We start from the raw sequence: 14,775 nt of genomic DNA on the forward strand, positions 1-14,775 counted from the left end.
TGCTGAGATCACAGTGTGAACTGGGGAGGTGAGATGAGTTCAGCCGGTGTAGCACGTGCTGTGCAAGTGTGACGACTGGAACCCAGATCCCAGGCACTCGCCTAAAAGCTTGCCTGTGATTCGGCACATCGGAGTGGGAGACCAGGAGTTCCTGGAGCTGTCTGGCTAGCTAGACTTTCCATTCTTTTCCCTTCTTTCCTAGCATCCACCTGCTCTTCCGCCGCCCGACTGTGTTATCCCATAAGCCATGGAGAATGAGCTGCCAGTCCCCCACACATCCAGCCGGGCCAGCGTCACCAGCAACACCAGTGGGACGGGTAGTAGCAGCAGCTGCAACAGCAGTGGCAGTGGTGGCAGCGGGCGCCCCACTGCACCCCAGATTTCTGTGTACAGTGGTATTCCTGACCGACAGACTGTGCAGGTAAAGCCCAAATAAGCATGGGATCACATCGCTTCATTGATGGGGCTACCCAGGAGGGCTGGCATGGTCTCTTGGGATAGCCAGGGCAGCTCCAGGATGGGCAGAGGGGAGTGAGTCAGTGGACACATACTTGTGCATGATTAAAAGAGAAGTGAGCCAGGCGTGGTGGTGCACGCCTTTAATCCCAGCACTCAGGAGGCAGAGGCAGGCGGATCTCTGTGAGTTCGAGGCCAGCCTGGTCTACAAAGCAAGTCCAGGACAGCCAAGGCTAACACAGAGAAACCCTGTCTCAAAAAACAAAAAAAAACAAAAAACAAAACACAACAAAAAAGGAGAAGTGGTACTAGATGGGTCCTGCAAGTTGAGGGAGAGAGAGAGAGAACTTAGGTCAAAAAAGCCCCATCTCCCCTGAGGGGTAGATGGTGAGGATTTTGTCTGTGGAGAACAGATGCGTGCAAGCATAAAGGACAGACAGGTAAAAGTAGCCAACAGCAAAGTGACTGGGAGCTGCTCTGTCACATCCCAGACTGGTCATCTAAGTGGCCACTGCCACTTAAGAACAAACTTAAGGGGGCTGTGGAGGTGTCTCTGTCAGTGAAGCACCTGCCATGCAAACACGGGGGTCCCCAGAACCTACTTTAGAAAAGTCTGCAGCGCTAGTGCTTTGGGGTGGAGACAGGTGGGTCCTGGGAGCTGCTTGGTCAGCCACCCAGCACAATCATTGAGCACAATCAGGGAGAGAGACACCCTGTCTCAAAAGGAAAACAGAGATCAAGGATGGCATCTCAGACTGACCTCCGCTCTCCACATCCACATGCACAAACACATATACAACACACACACATGCATACACAATACACGCACACACATATCCACACACACACAACACACATACACACACAATACACATGCATACACACATGTACAAATACACATACATGCACACAACATACACATACACAATATGCACACACATACACACAGACACAACACATTTACACACATACACAATATGAATATACACACAACACACATACAAATACATGCATGTGCACACATGCACACACACACAACACACACAACACACACACACACACACATTCTTTGTCCTTGAAATTTTAACATTTCTTTTTTAAAGTTTGTCAAGAGCTATTGGTCAGGTCCTCCGGGAACTTAGACACAGTCCCAAAATGTGGCCGTGATCGTGTATTGCCACCAGTCATGGGATGTACCCAGCATATGACAAGCATTGTGCTAAGATCTTCGTTGGTGTTGTGAGACAGGGTCTCACTCTGTATCCAAGACCGGCCGAGAACCCACTGTGCAGCCAGGCAGGCCTAACATTCTCCATACTGGGATTACAGGCATGTGCCATGGCTAACCAGTTGTGAGAATGGTGTTGTTAGGCACAGGGCCACACTTGGCAAAACAGAGTCTCAGAGGAAGCAATGACTTTCCAGCATAAAAGGGAGAAAAGAACCTAAGTCTCCAAGATCCTCAAGCAGATGGCATTTGCCATTTGTATTGTCACGGTGATATCTATGTGAGCATCCTTGCAAGTAGGGCAGATTAGAAAGACCACTACTGAGAAAGATTTACTTTAAGTAACCCTGCTGTTGCAGTGTGGATAAATTAGACAAGTGACCTCATCCTGCATTGGGCTTGGGCCCAGAACAGGGAGTAGGGGAGGAGCCAAAGCAGAAAGTGGGAAGCCTGGGAAATTCTGTCCTAGACCGGGCCAGACACTCTGGACAGTCCTCGTCCAATTATCTTGGCTTCACCCTTAGTCAAGCGGTGTTTCCTGTCCCCACCCTTGTCGTGTCCCCCCCCCCCCGCCAGCCTTCACCTCCCCCCACCTAGTCCTTTCACACTTGAGTCTTTAGCTCTGGTCTTCAGCATCTAGGTCAAATGTGTCCTCTTCCTGCCACTCACCAGAATTCTGGGCAAAGGGCTGTCGGGGGTTTTTGCAGCAGCACGCAGACAGAACCACTGGGTCCCTCTGGGTTCTAGTAAAAGCCACTCCTGGTGAGGAGGAGTCACAGAATCTCAGGCACTGATGGCTGAGGGAACTCCTGGTTGAGGCGAGAGTCACTTTCAGGAATCTGAAGGAAATCAGCCTAAGAACAAGTGAACCTGAGGAGAATGTGCTAGAGAGAAAGGAGTTTGTATATGTAGTGTCTCAGAGGAGAGTGCGTTGACGTGGAGAGGAGTCAGAAGTGCACTCATAGGAACATGGGGTTCTGGGGGTGCACCAGAGCCCATGGAGGATCTGTGACATCAGTCTGCTAGAACAGAACCCCAAATTCACACCCAAAGCCCTGGAGCCACTTAGGAGAGATTCTCACCAGTGACTCCCTGACAGTCACTGCCGGTCAGGGACAACCCCAGGACCAGAGACTGTGTAGGAAAAAGGGCCTGAAGTGGGGGCAGCAGAGCTAGGGCCCGTGCGTGGCGAAAAATGATAGGCAAGGAGGGAAGGAAAATGCCTCTGGCCTTAGGCCTGGGGGTGAGTGGGGAGCAAAGACAAGCCTCCCACAGACTGCTGCTCTGAGGCAGCAGCTCCCAAAAGGGAGAAAAGTAGAGATGAGGGAGAGAAGAGTCAAACCCAATATGACTCCTCCGCTGTGTGAGCGTGCCCTCCCCAGAGGCCGAGAAACCTTCTCAGGAACTGGGAGGACTGTCCGGCCGGAGCGGGGCTGGGGAGGGGGTGCTGAAGACAGAACCTGGGAGGGAGCTCCAGATTGACCTTCTAGGGAAGCAGTGGCCTTCAGGATAGCCAGTTTCCCGGCTCCCGGTGGCCCTTCTAATTCGCCCTTTCTTCTCAGCCCCTTCTGCTTGTGACCTTGACTATGAGGCTACAGAATAAGGCCTGGAGTGTCTACCAAGCCTGACGTGGGAGGCTGCTTCCCCATTCATGAGCTGAGCACAGGCAGCTGAGGCAGACAACCTCTGTCAGGCAGGAGCTGAAGACAGCGGGTGTAAAACTCAGAGATTAGCTCTCTGTGTCACCTAGGGAGTGATGCCGGGTCCTTCTCTGGGCAGCCGGGCTTGAGGGGGCACGTGGTGTGGGCTGCTGGCACTCCCGTCTCCCCTCCCACACTTCTCAGGTGATCCAGCAGGCCCTGCACAGGCAGCCCAGCACAGCGGCGCAGTACCTGCAACAGATGTATGCGGCACAACAGCAGCACCTCATGCTGCAGACAGCAGCCTTGCAGCAGCAGCACCTTAGCAGTGCACAGCTCCAGAGCCTGGCAGCAGTGCAGCAGGTGAGTGATGGCTGCCCCGGCACCCATGTGCACCCATGCGACATGAGAGGGAACGAGTCCTGTTGCCTTGCCTCCCCAGTTCCTCTCAAAGTCCCCACAAAGCCCCCAAGCAGCAGGTACTGTCATCATGTGTTCTTTAGCAGGTGAGAAACAGATGCCAAGGCCCACTGCTGGTGCTGTCACCTGCTAGCCCAGGAAGTGCTGGGTGAGCCCTGTTTAGGGGCTTACTTGGCAAGCCTGCCTGTCTGGTGATGCTCTCCTTCCACTGAGAAAGACATACATTCAGTGATGGATTCATTCCTTCACCCGATGCAATGTTTTATGCACCTTCTGTGTGTGAAGTTAATGTCAGGCACAGTGTGCTCTGTGGACCCTGTCTCCTTGGAGCGAGCAAGCCCTTTATCCCTGCTGCAATGCGCACTGTAAAAGAGAATGGAGTGCTGCAATGGAACCACAGGAGGCTGCCCCTACATCAGGTGGTCAGGGAAGCTAAGCTCGCTCTGTGGAGTAACACAGACTGACACTTCAGTCCTAGAAGCAGTTGGTCAGAGGAAAGGGGCAGATTGGACATTCCAGTGTGCAAAGCTCTTATGTGCTACCACGGACCTCGTGGATGGCATGGGTGGGGCAGAGGTCTGGAGAGAGCTGGAGTTGGTTGCTGTGCTGTGGTGATGGGCATCTGTCAGAGAGACGATGCTCTCAGTGGCTATTCCACAGATTCAGTTATCACTGGACCTCAGTGGGAGAGGAGGCCAGGATCATGCTGGGGGCCATATGGATGAGGAAAATGGGGTGGGCTGGAGAGAAGGCTCAGAGGTTAAGAGCTCTGCCTGCTCTTCCGAAGGTCCTGAGTTCAATTCCCAGCAACCACATGATGGTTCACGACCATCTACGATTAAATCTGATGCTCTCTTCTGGCCTGCAGATGTAACATGCAGGCAGAATACTGTATATTGAATAAATAAATCTTTTTTTTTAATCCTTAAAAAAAAAAAGAAAGAAAGAAAATGGGATTAGTTAGGCCCTCGAGGCTGCTCTCCTGGTCACCATCCAGAGCACTTCTAGGAAAATAAGGGCCCATGAATCAGGGTGGAAGACACTAGTGACCGGAGTTTGTTCTTTTCCAGGCCAGCCTGGTGGCCAACAGACAAGGAAGTGCTTCCAGCAGCAGTGTGTCCGCACAGGCTCCCACCCAGTCATCTTCAGTGAGTAAGGCATGGGAAGGGCAGGCAGAGTCCACACACTTGGACCGGCTCCTGCCTGAGATGCTCCTGAGCTCCCAGATCCAGCTGGGGAGAATCCACAGCCATGTAGGGTCATAGCTGGAATCTGTTGCTCTTGCCAGGAAAAAAAAAAATGCACGTGCTCTTTTGGCTCTGATACTAACAGCCCATCATCTTCCTGGCGTCAAGGCTCTGCTGCTAGTGCGCTTGTACCACAGGGTCCTCCCTGAGGCTGTGTGTCCACGCCAGCTACGGGGCAAAGTTAGAGGGATCACCCTCATCCAAGAGCAGGAGATGGTCCTAAAGGATGTGGCCGTAGAAGAGGGAGGCAAGAAATAGAGGGGACACTGCTCGCCCCAGGCTTCCTGTCTCTGAAGGTACACGTTTCTCTCATCAGCTCAATCTGGCGGCCTCCCCCGCAACGGCCCAGCTCATCAACAGAGCACAGAGTGTCAATTCGGCCACAGCCTCCGGCCTTGCCCAGCAGGCTGTGCTCTTGGGCAACACATCCTCTCCCGCCCTGACTGCCAGCCAAGCACAGATGTACCTCAGGGCACAGATGGTGAGTGTGCGCAGCTTGGGTGTGCTCCCGGACTTCGGGAACACAGTCAGAAAAGGTGGGAGATAGGAGATTAGAGAAAAGAACAGAGAACTCTGGGACCCAGGAGTGAGAAGAAGGGGGGTGAAAGAAGCCCAAAGGCTGAGAGGGAGGCCACAGGGCTCAGGAAAGGGTCAGGTCCAAGATGGAGCCAGGGAAAGTCACCCATGGTGGACCCCCTTCCCTCGCCTTCTCAGAACTAACTGGGTAGACCATGCAGGATGCATGCCCAGAGGGTGGCTACAATTCACGGGTGAGGAGACACAGAGATGGGCTGGCTCCCATGACAGCCTTCTCAGCTTGCCCTGTTCTACTAGGGCTAGGTGAGCTTGAAAGTGCAGAACATTCCAAGGCTGGCACCGGCGTGCCTGGAATCTCGCCTTCACATCTGTTCCTAAAGGTCTTTAGGTCTGGGAAGCAGCCACCGTATAACCATGGTGGGCTCTGACTGGCAAGTCCTAGCTCACGATCCCCTTGCTGAAGAGAGAATTCTCTCTTTTTACCCCTGGACTCGCATTCTGAACACCGTGCAGTCCTGCCCCGCCATTGCTGCTATGACCAGAGGGCCACACACACAGCCCTTTTCTGCTCTCGGTCCCACTTTTTTCTTTCTGGTTCCAAGCTTGTTACTGCAGGCACTTTGCCCTTCCCAGGTGATGCCTCTGTCAGCATAGGATGGACTTCCGCATCCCCAGCCACACTTCACTTGACTCAATGCCCCACTGGAGTCCTGATGCCCATCTGCTGTCCCCTAAGAGCAGAATGTAACGGGTGGCGGGGTGGGGAGGCGGTGAGCCAGGAGGCATCAGCTCTGAGCTGAAGGGAAGGCCCAGTGCCCAGACACCAGCTTACCCACATACATACAGAGATAGAACCACACAGAGGTCAAGGAGCCAGAGGTCAGGGAGCCAGCCAGTGATGGCTCGTCAAGTCACCTGCACCCCTCCCACTGAGATGCAGCTGCCACCGTAGCTCCAGGCCATCTCCTCCCTCTGCTGTGGTTGCTTCTAGATGCCCCTCCCCACCCCTGCTGAGTCAACCCTTGACTAGAAGGTGACCACTGCGCATACCTGATCTGATCCTTTCTGAAAGAGAATCTGGTTCTGATTTAGCCGTGGGGTCAGAGGCAGCTTAGACCTGGAAAATAGGCCTGTGACAGCTACCTAACTTCCTACTCACCAGGCTTGAGGAGACAGTGACTTGAGGAGGGTGTGCTCTGGGAACATTCAGAGTCCCTCAGCACGAACCTCTCCCAGAGGGTTCTTCCCTGCCTCCTCTCTGTCTCGCTTGGTTCACCACAACAAACACCTTTTAAGATGTTTAGTGTCCCAGAGCCGGGCGTGGTGGCGCATGCCTTTAATCCCAGCACTCGGGAGGCAGAGGCAGGTGGATCGCTGTGAGTTCCAGGCCAGCCTGGTCTACAAAGTGAGTCCAGGATGGCCAAGGCTACACAGAGAAACCCTGTCTCGAAAAACCAAAAAAAAAAAAAAAAAAAAAAAAGATGTTCAGTGTCCCTAGGCTTCCCGCCTCCTCTTGGCTTTGTGTCCTGCTTGCCTAGCTGTTCCGTGGCTAAACTGCTCTCCACTGTGGCTGAGCCCGCACTGGGCAGGTAAAAGGCGCCTCATTTCCTGTGATTCCAGGCCCAGCCAGGTAACTTGGTGCAGGTAGCTAGGAGCCTAGGCCGCAGTGTTCCTTTGTCCCCTCAGCTCATCTTCACGCCTACGGCTGCCGTCGCTACTGTACAGCCTGAGCTTGGCGCTGGCTCCCCCGCTCGGCCCCCTACCCCTGCCCAGGTGAGGATCCCAGGCTTGTGGGAGGGCAGGGAGGTGGGCACCTCTTAGAGGGGTAGGGGTGCTGGCAGAGGCGGGACTCTTCTAAAAAGGGAAAAATAAATAAACTGGACTCACTTTTTAATTCCCACCCAGCTGGCCTCAGCACCTCTTGACTCTGTCTCTGTATATACTTAGGCAGCAGACAGCAGTGTGCTGAGGCTCCTGTGAGCCAGCACTGAGGGGTGGGAACTGGGGCGGAGTGGGGGCACACTGAGAGAAGGAACAGGATGGGTCCTGGCCTCCTGCCTTCTGCTGTAGCATGTGGATGCTATTGCGTGAGAGAAATCTGTGGGGAACTTTTTTGTTTGTTTGGTTGGTTTGGGGTTTTTGTTTGTTTGTTTGTCTGCTTGTTTGTTGTGGTGTTGTTGTTTTGTTTTGTTTTGTTTTGGAGACAGGGTTTCTCTGGGTAGCCTTGGCCGTCCTGGACTCACTTTGTAGACCAGGCTGGCCTTGAACTCACAGAGATCCGCCTGCCTGCATCTGCCTCCCCCGAGTGCTGGTATTACAGGCCACCACGCCCAGTTGAGAACACACCTCTTATTCCATCTCCCCACCCTATCTCCAGAATGGAGACCAACCGGAGCTCAAGGATGGAGAAGCTAGGTTATGAGTCCGGCACTGCCTCCCGTTGTCCAGCAGAGGGCACCAGGGACCAGGATGAATAAACATGCAAGCTGTCTTGGAAGTGCTTGGCTTTAACCTGACTGTGAGGACAAGCTGAGCCTTTGCTTGTCTGTCACTTTTGTGCTGGCTTTTTCCGTATCATGCCTCATCTTAGTGGTATGCAGCCAATCCTGATAATATTGGAGAGTAACAGAATAAAGCGCACTGGCCTCCCCGCCCCTGTGCGCCCCAGTCAGGCAGCCTCAGAATTCAGTTCTGGTCACTAGCCATACTTCCTGCATTCTTTACAAATTCCACCTGCTCCTGGCTCCTCCTTCAGCCCCCTAACTGCCCACCCCCATGTGTCTCTCTGTGCCCACCCCCATGTCCCCATATGTCTCTCTGTCTGTGGTCTCTTTTTCTGTCTCTGTCTCTTTCTCTTGCTGTTTCCTTTTACAGTCCCTTTCACGTTTGGCCAGCCCTGGATCTGCCCTAACTTCCTCTCATGTGTGTGTGTGTGTGTGTGTGTGTGTGTGTGTGTGTGTGTGTGTGTGTGTGTGTGTGTGTGTGTGCGCGCGCGCGCGCGCACGCGCGTGCTGCCCCTGCCTGCATTATCTGGTTTCTCATAGGCTCCTCTTTTTCAGGTACAGAACCTGACCCTACGAACACAGCAGACACCAGTGTCAGCAGCCTCGGGCCCTACCCCGACCCAGCCTGTCCTGCCCAGCTTGGCCCTGAAACCCACACCCAGCAGTAGCCAGCCTCTGCCTGCCACACCACAGGGCAGGAACACGGCTCAGGGTTCTCCCGCAGGTGCTAAGTCCGGGGTGGCTGACAATGTGGCAGAGCCACTCAAGAAAGGAGATGGTGGCGGCAGCATGCCAGGGAACATGGAGGGCCGGTCTGGGCTTGGCCGAGCAGTTCCTACTATGGCTACTCACCCCCTCATTGCACCAGGTAAGGCCCCAGGTAGATGAAATCTGGGTTGGGAATCAAGAGGACCTCCCAGACCTCCCTTCCTGTGTATGCATGAGCCCGCCAGCCTCTCCCCAACCCTCTCCCAATCCTGGGGTGTTTTCCAACTCCAGACTCCGTTTGTGCTTAGTCTGACTTTAAGGAGGAAGTCACAGTGGTAGGGATAAGCCAGGCCCTTTCAGTGACACAACCCAGGGAGCCAGTCCCAGGCTTAGCCATGAATGAGTGGAGACTGCTAGTTAGACTATTCTGAGATTCCCAAAGTTAGCGAATGGGACATGCCACGTGGGAAGATGGGAGGCAGGAAGCTGGCTCTCTCATCCTTCAGCAGGCCTCAGCTGACTAGTGTGCCAGGCTTGCCACCTCTTCTGAGTGTGCAGAGGCCGGGGAGATCAAAGAGGGTGGCACCATGGCCGGTTCTGTGTCTAAGTTCTGAGCCCGGCAGGAGTGTGGAGGGGACCACCTTACCTGCAGGAGAGGAGCCAGGAAAGGCTGGCCAGGGACCCCCACACTTGAGAGTAAACCTAGAAGATAAAAACAAAAACAAAAACAAGCCATTGATTGTTTGTGGGGCACATTCTGCAAGTGGGGATGAATCGTATTCTCTGGCTGACTCCCTGCCCTGCCCACTGAACCTCCCAGCACTGTTTACAGCCGGTTTTTAGTGAGAAAATCTGCCATGTGCCCTGCAAGAAAAGCTCTAGTCTAAGGAGCAAGTGCAAGCGATTCAGCCACAGGAATAAATATAGCAGGGAACATACTGCTTAGATTAAGGACAATCCCTGTGGTCACCTCCTTGACAAAGCCACCATCTCCCATCAGCACCAGCACCACTAGAATCCAGTGAAATCCTTGTGGTCTTTGAATGTTTCTTGAGAAGCTGTCAGTAGATTAAAACCAAGGTGGTCAGGGTTGGGGTGTAACACAGTGGTACAATACTTACCTAGAATATGTTGAGGCCCTGGCTTTGATGCCCACTGTTGCCAAAAAGGTTAAAAAAAAAAAAAAAAAAGTCAAAATACAATTATACAGTTAAAAGGAGAGAGCCAGATACACAAGCAAATCCATTCCGTTTTTTAACCTGCTGTAGGTACGGCAGGCACAGATGGCAAACTCACTGCCGGGCGGGTGGGTCTGGGCTGCTGCTGTCTCTCAGAGGGAGCAGCACCTGAGTGTTTGTATGTAGCCCAGGCCAGCTCGGGACACTCTATCTTCTTGTCTCAGCCTCTTGAATACTGGGGTTACAGGTATGCGCCAACACACCCCGCTGATACCCAAGTCTTTGAAGCATGAGCAGCAGTAGCCCAGCAGACCAGGTAGGGGCAGGCATCCCAGGCAGGCATCCCAGGCAGGAAGCATGGGTCAAGCACATGAGTACTGATCATTTCCTCACTTTTCCGAAGAAAGGTGATTCAGCATTCCCCCAGGACAAAGGACAGGCTAACTGCCTTGCAGAGGTCCCTGCTGAGCTGATGGGGGTACCCCCTGCAGGGCCCCAAGGTTCCCAGTCTTCCTCCTACCTGACTTTGCTTTTTCCAGACTGCTCCAGCCTTGTTCTTTGATGGAAAGAGAAACAGACTCTGAGACTAGGGGACCCATGTGTGTTGAGAGCCATAGGCTGGAACTAGGGTTGCAAAGCTCTTCTTGCTCTTCTCTCTCCTCATCTTTTGATTCAACTACATTTTAAAATCTGTTTTATTGGAAAACATTTCATATATAGTATATTGATCGTCCTTTCCCCTCCCCCGATTCCTCCCAGAACCCCACCCACCCCCTACCTCTTTCTCCCTCTTTAAAAACAAAAACAAGCACAACAAACAAACAATAACAACAAAAAAACAAGAAATACACATCAAAAATGGAAATCATACAAGTCAAAGACCAATAAGAAAAAAAAAATGCCCAAACAAAGCAAAACAGGATGAAAATTCTATAAAAATACACTGACTTTGTTTTGTGTTAGCCGGCTCCACTTGGGCACAGGACCTACGCTAAAGTGTGGTTAATAGACCCAGCAAGACTCCATTGGAGAAAACCCATGTTTCCTTTGCCGGTGGGCATCAGTTGCAGGGAGCGTCTTGGTTAGAGTTGGGACTGTGTCCACATTCCCCGCTCATCACTGTGCAGATTTTGTGTGTGCAGCCACAGTCTCTGGGAGTTCATATGTGCTTCAGCCATGTTGTGTCTGAAGACACTGTCTCCTTGGAGTCATCCATCACCTCTGCCTCTAAAGCTCTTTCTGCCTCCTTTTCCAAACCAGCCAACAAGCCTTGAGGGGAGGGCTGACCCCCCACTTCTAAGTCCCATAGCTGGAGCAATGTCAAGACCCAGGATGCTGGGGACTCCATTCCTGCCCAGGCCAAAGTGTCGCTTCCCTCTCGATTGAAACCAGCCCAAAATTCTAAGGATTGCTCTAAACAAAGCAGCCCTACAGTTTCTCCAGAGGCTGCTGGCATCTCTGGGGTCTCCAGGAAGTTGGACAGAAAGTGGACAGATATTCATGGGCAGTCTGTCCTGCCCTGGACAGCATGCAGCCTGTCCATGCCACCTCTCTCTACCTTTGAGCAAGCCCTTTGTCTGTTTTATGGATGGGAAAGCTGAGGCCCGAGGAGAGGTCCCCAAGAGCTTACTACTGCAGTGACTTGGAGCCTCCTTGCATTTCTTTCCTCTTCCCAACCCAAAGCCCAAAGAGCCTGGGGGTTCTAAGCCTGTTTAAGGGGTTTGTAGAGTCAAATGGACAGCTCTCTGCTTTTGAGCCCCAGAAAGGTATTCAACAGGGACTGTCAGGCCTGAGAGCCAAGGGCCTAGGTGTGGTCTGAGCCTGAGTGTGGGTGAGATGCAGGGCCTAGGCCAGTGGCCCCACAGAACTTTCCTCGGAGCAGCTGTGTGCTGAGGAATATAAAGGCCCTCTCCCCAGAGACACAGCTCAGTGGGCTTCGCATTGTTCCTGCCTCCCACTGTCTGGCCCATTCTTCCTTTCTCTCCCACCTCCTCCCCTCTATAACCCTCCCCACTCCTCAACTCCCATCTCCCAAAAGGAAGGCAGCTGGGGGAGGCTTAGGAGCCACTGGGCCTCTCTGGGCCTGTGGAACAAAAAAGACTGAAATAATTCTTTCAACCTGATTAGGGGAGTGGGGAGGGAGACAGAGCAAAGCAGCACCTGTCAGGCTCCACAGTTCCTCAGGCAGAGGTGACTGGCTGGCCTTCTGCCCAGCCAGCCCACTGTGTGTCAGTGAGGAAGGGGCAATGGGCCAGAGCCAAGCAGGCATGCTTGTGCTTGTGAGAGAGAGCTGTGCTGTGCACTGGAGAGGGTGAGGGCTGCAAGGAGAGTCTGTTAGGGGAACATTTTTAAAATCTGGCTGGCTGCCCCAGGAAGAAGGTAGACAGTGGAGACTTGGGGGGGGGGGGTATGGAGGGCAGGGGCAGAGCCCAAAGAAGAATGTGCCTTCCCTGGGGGTGTTCCCTCCAGAGAGGCAAGCCCTCCTGCCCCAGCTGGGGCTGCTCCCACTGACAGCTGTTTGGGGGCAAAGCCCCTCCCCCCCATGGCAAGCTCCCTGCTGTTCCTGCTCCTGTCACCTTGGCAACGAGCTTCTTTAGGCTGTGCAAATAGAAAAGGTCCCTTATGCCCTGAAAGAGGGTGGATGGGGGGAGGGGAGGCAGGACAGGAGAGCAGAGCTTAGGACGTTGGGCCTTGGAAGGAAAGGCAAAGGATCTGGCCTTGCCCCTTCTCAGGGCTGAGAGGACAAGCAGAAGGGTCCCCTGGGCCTGGCCTCTGGGGCAGCCAAGACCTAAGAGAGCCTGGTAAAGGCTCCAACTAGTAGGTTTGGTCCTTTGAGTCATCATTCTGAAAGAGAAACCTGGACTCTGGGTAACACTCAAGCCCAAAGGTGAGGAGACACTTGCTGATCAAGAGGAGCATGCTGTTCTAAAAGGCAGTTGTAGGGTCTCTGAAGATCCTGGGCCCCTTTCACTTAGCCATACCTCCAGATGCCAGGCCTTTGTTCAGTCTCTCTCCTCCACCTGCCTCAGGGCTTAGCACAGAGAGGGAATCTTCTGACGGGCAGGCCTGCCACATAGTTGTGTCAGGGAGTGGGGATTTCCGTCTGTGATGGGCTGGGCATAGTGATGCTGGCTCAAGGATTCTTGGGTACTGTGTTTTCCTCCCCAAGTGTGCGGGTGGACCTGTTATCCAGCTACAGTGATACTGATGTTAAAACCATGGAGCCGGCCTTGAAAGTTATTTCAACTGTCTATTGTAGGACCAAACTTAGACTGTGAAGACTCTCTTCTTAGGCTTAGGGAAAATCCAGAACACACCCGCTGTCGGTGAAGGGGGTTGCATTTTGCTTAACATCCTTCACTGCACGGGTGGGTGTGAAAATGCACATACACATGTGCCTGCGTATTTGTGTACACTTGGGGGTTTGTGCCAAGAAAGAAAGAAAACCAACTGCAGTGCATATCACCTGTAACCCCAACGCTGAGCATCCCATCTCACACGTGAAGAAAACACGGCGTCTGATGAATAACCACCTGCCATCCACAAATCACTATCTTTGTCTCTTCAGCTGTTCAGTTCAGCTCAAGAACTGTTCGTTTGACACTTATTCTGTGCCCACTGCTAGGCCAAACCATGAAAGTTATAGAGCTGAACAAGAGCTGAACTTCTTTGAGAGCTCGTGGAAATCTGGGCTATGCTTCGAAAATGAACGTCTCTGCCACAGAATAGGAGGGCTGCCTCAGGCAGCACCGAGGGACACCCCAGCCCACAGTGACCCACACAGAAAGCTCACAGGAGACACTTGCTGTCTCGCCCTCTGCTCTCCCAAGCCTGACACCCTCGTTTTCTGGACTGGCTTTCTGTTTTGTTCAAAGCCAGCTGACAGGATGGTGATCTGCAGGGCATGCTCCTCACAGCCTTTGCTCATGTGCTCTCATCTCCTTTCTCCTCAGATACCTTTTCCCTTTGTCTTTTCTTTCCTACCTGACAATGTAAGGACCCTCTGTGACGGGATTATGACTACTAAGGGACTCACTCTGACTGTGGGACCTTTGAGACCCTGCCGCGCTGCTCTTATCAACTGCCATGCTTACAATGGATTTTTCTTATCCTGACCGACTACTATAGCCAAGCAAATACACTCTTCTCCCTTCTCATACCCCAACCCCTCTGTGACTGACTTGACCTGTCTGTCTGTCTGTCTGTCTGTCTGTCATGCACCTTTGGCCCTCTCTATAACATACCCTTTTTATTGTCCCTCGGGGTCACTTTCAAAGGTCTCAACAGCCCATGGTGAGCACTGGTGGGCTTGCTGTGTTCACGCATACTTGCTGACATGTTATTTGTTCAGCCTTACCTTTATATGCGAGACACCATGCCTCATCTGTCAGCTTCAAAAAACCTCATCTTTCTGCATTGAAAACTCCTCTCAATTCTTGTCTGTAAGATGGGGACACTGCTCACAGGCTCACTGTTAGGAATAAGTGAGGTTCAAGTTATAAAAGCCATTTGAGACATTTAAAGCAATATCCAGACAGCACAGACTGTTTGAGAACTGCTACCATTTCCTAATGTCTGCTATGTACCAAAGCATTGAGCAAAAATGGTGATGTCTGTGTGTGTGTGTGCGTGTGTGTGTGTGTGCGCGCGCGCGCACAGTTGTGGTTTGAATATAATACTCTATTTGATAGTAATACCTACCCTAAATGATATGTATTGACATTAACAGAACAGAACAGGAAATCAAGGTCCAGAGAGGTTAAGCAATTTATCTGAGGCTGCATAGCCTTAGGTAGCAGAGCCAAACTGCCACCCTGGGTCTGACTCTAAGACTCATGCCTGGAGCCACCCTGCAGT

At 52.6% G+C, this 14,775-nt stretch overlaps 1 protein-coding gene across 1 annotated transcript in view; it reads left to right on the forward strand.

Annotated features, from left to right (window-relative positions):
* Positions 1 to 229: 229 nt before the first annotated feature.
* Positions 230 to 14,775, forward strand: part of Phc2 (polyhomeotic homolog 2) — a 46,612-nt gene continuing 32,066 nt past the window's right edge. Inside the window, exons 1-6 of the mRNA XM_051171016.1 lie at positions 230 to 421; positions 3,529 to 3,687; positions 4,815 to 4,892; positions 5,308 to 5,472; positions 7,215 to 7,301; positions 8,588 to 8,900. Of these exons, the coding sequence (XP_051026973.1) occupies positions 248 to 421; positions 3,529 to 3,687; positions 4,815 to 4,892; positions 5,308 to 5,472; positions 7,215 to 7,301; positions 8,588 to 8,900 (976 nt within the window). The 5' untranslated portion in view covers positions 230 to 247. The remainder of the gene's footprint in view (positions 422 to 3,528; positions 3,688 to 4,814; positions 4,893 to 5,307; positions 5,473 to 7,214; positions 7,302 to 8,587; positions 8,901 to 14,775) is intronic.

Source organism: Acomys russatus, chromosome 29 (assembly GCF_903995435.1).
Source record: "Acomys russatus chromosome 29, mAcoRus1.1, whole genome shotgun sequence".
Taxonomy (NCBI): domain Eukaryota; kingdom Metazoa; phylum Chordata; class Mammalia; order Rodentia; family Muridae; genus Acomys; species Acomys russatus.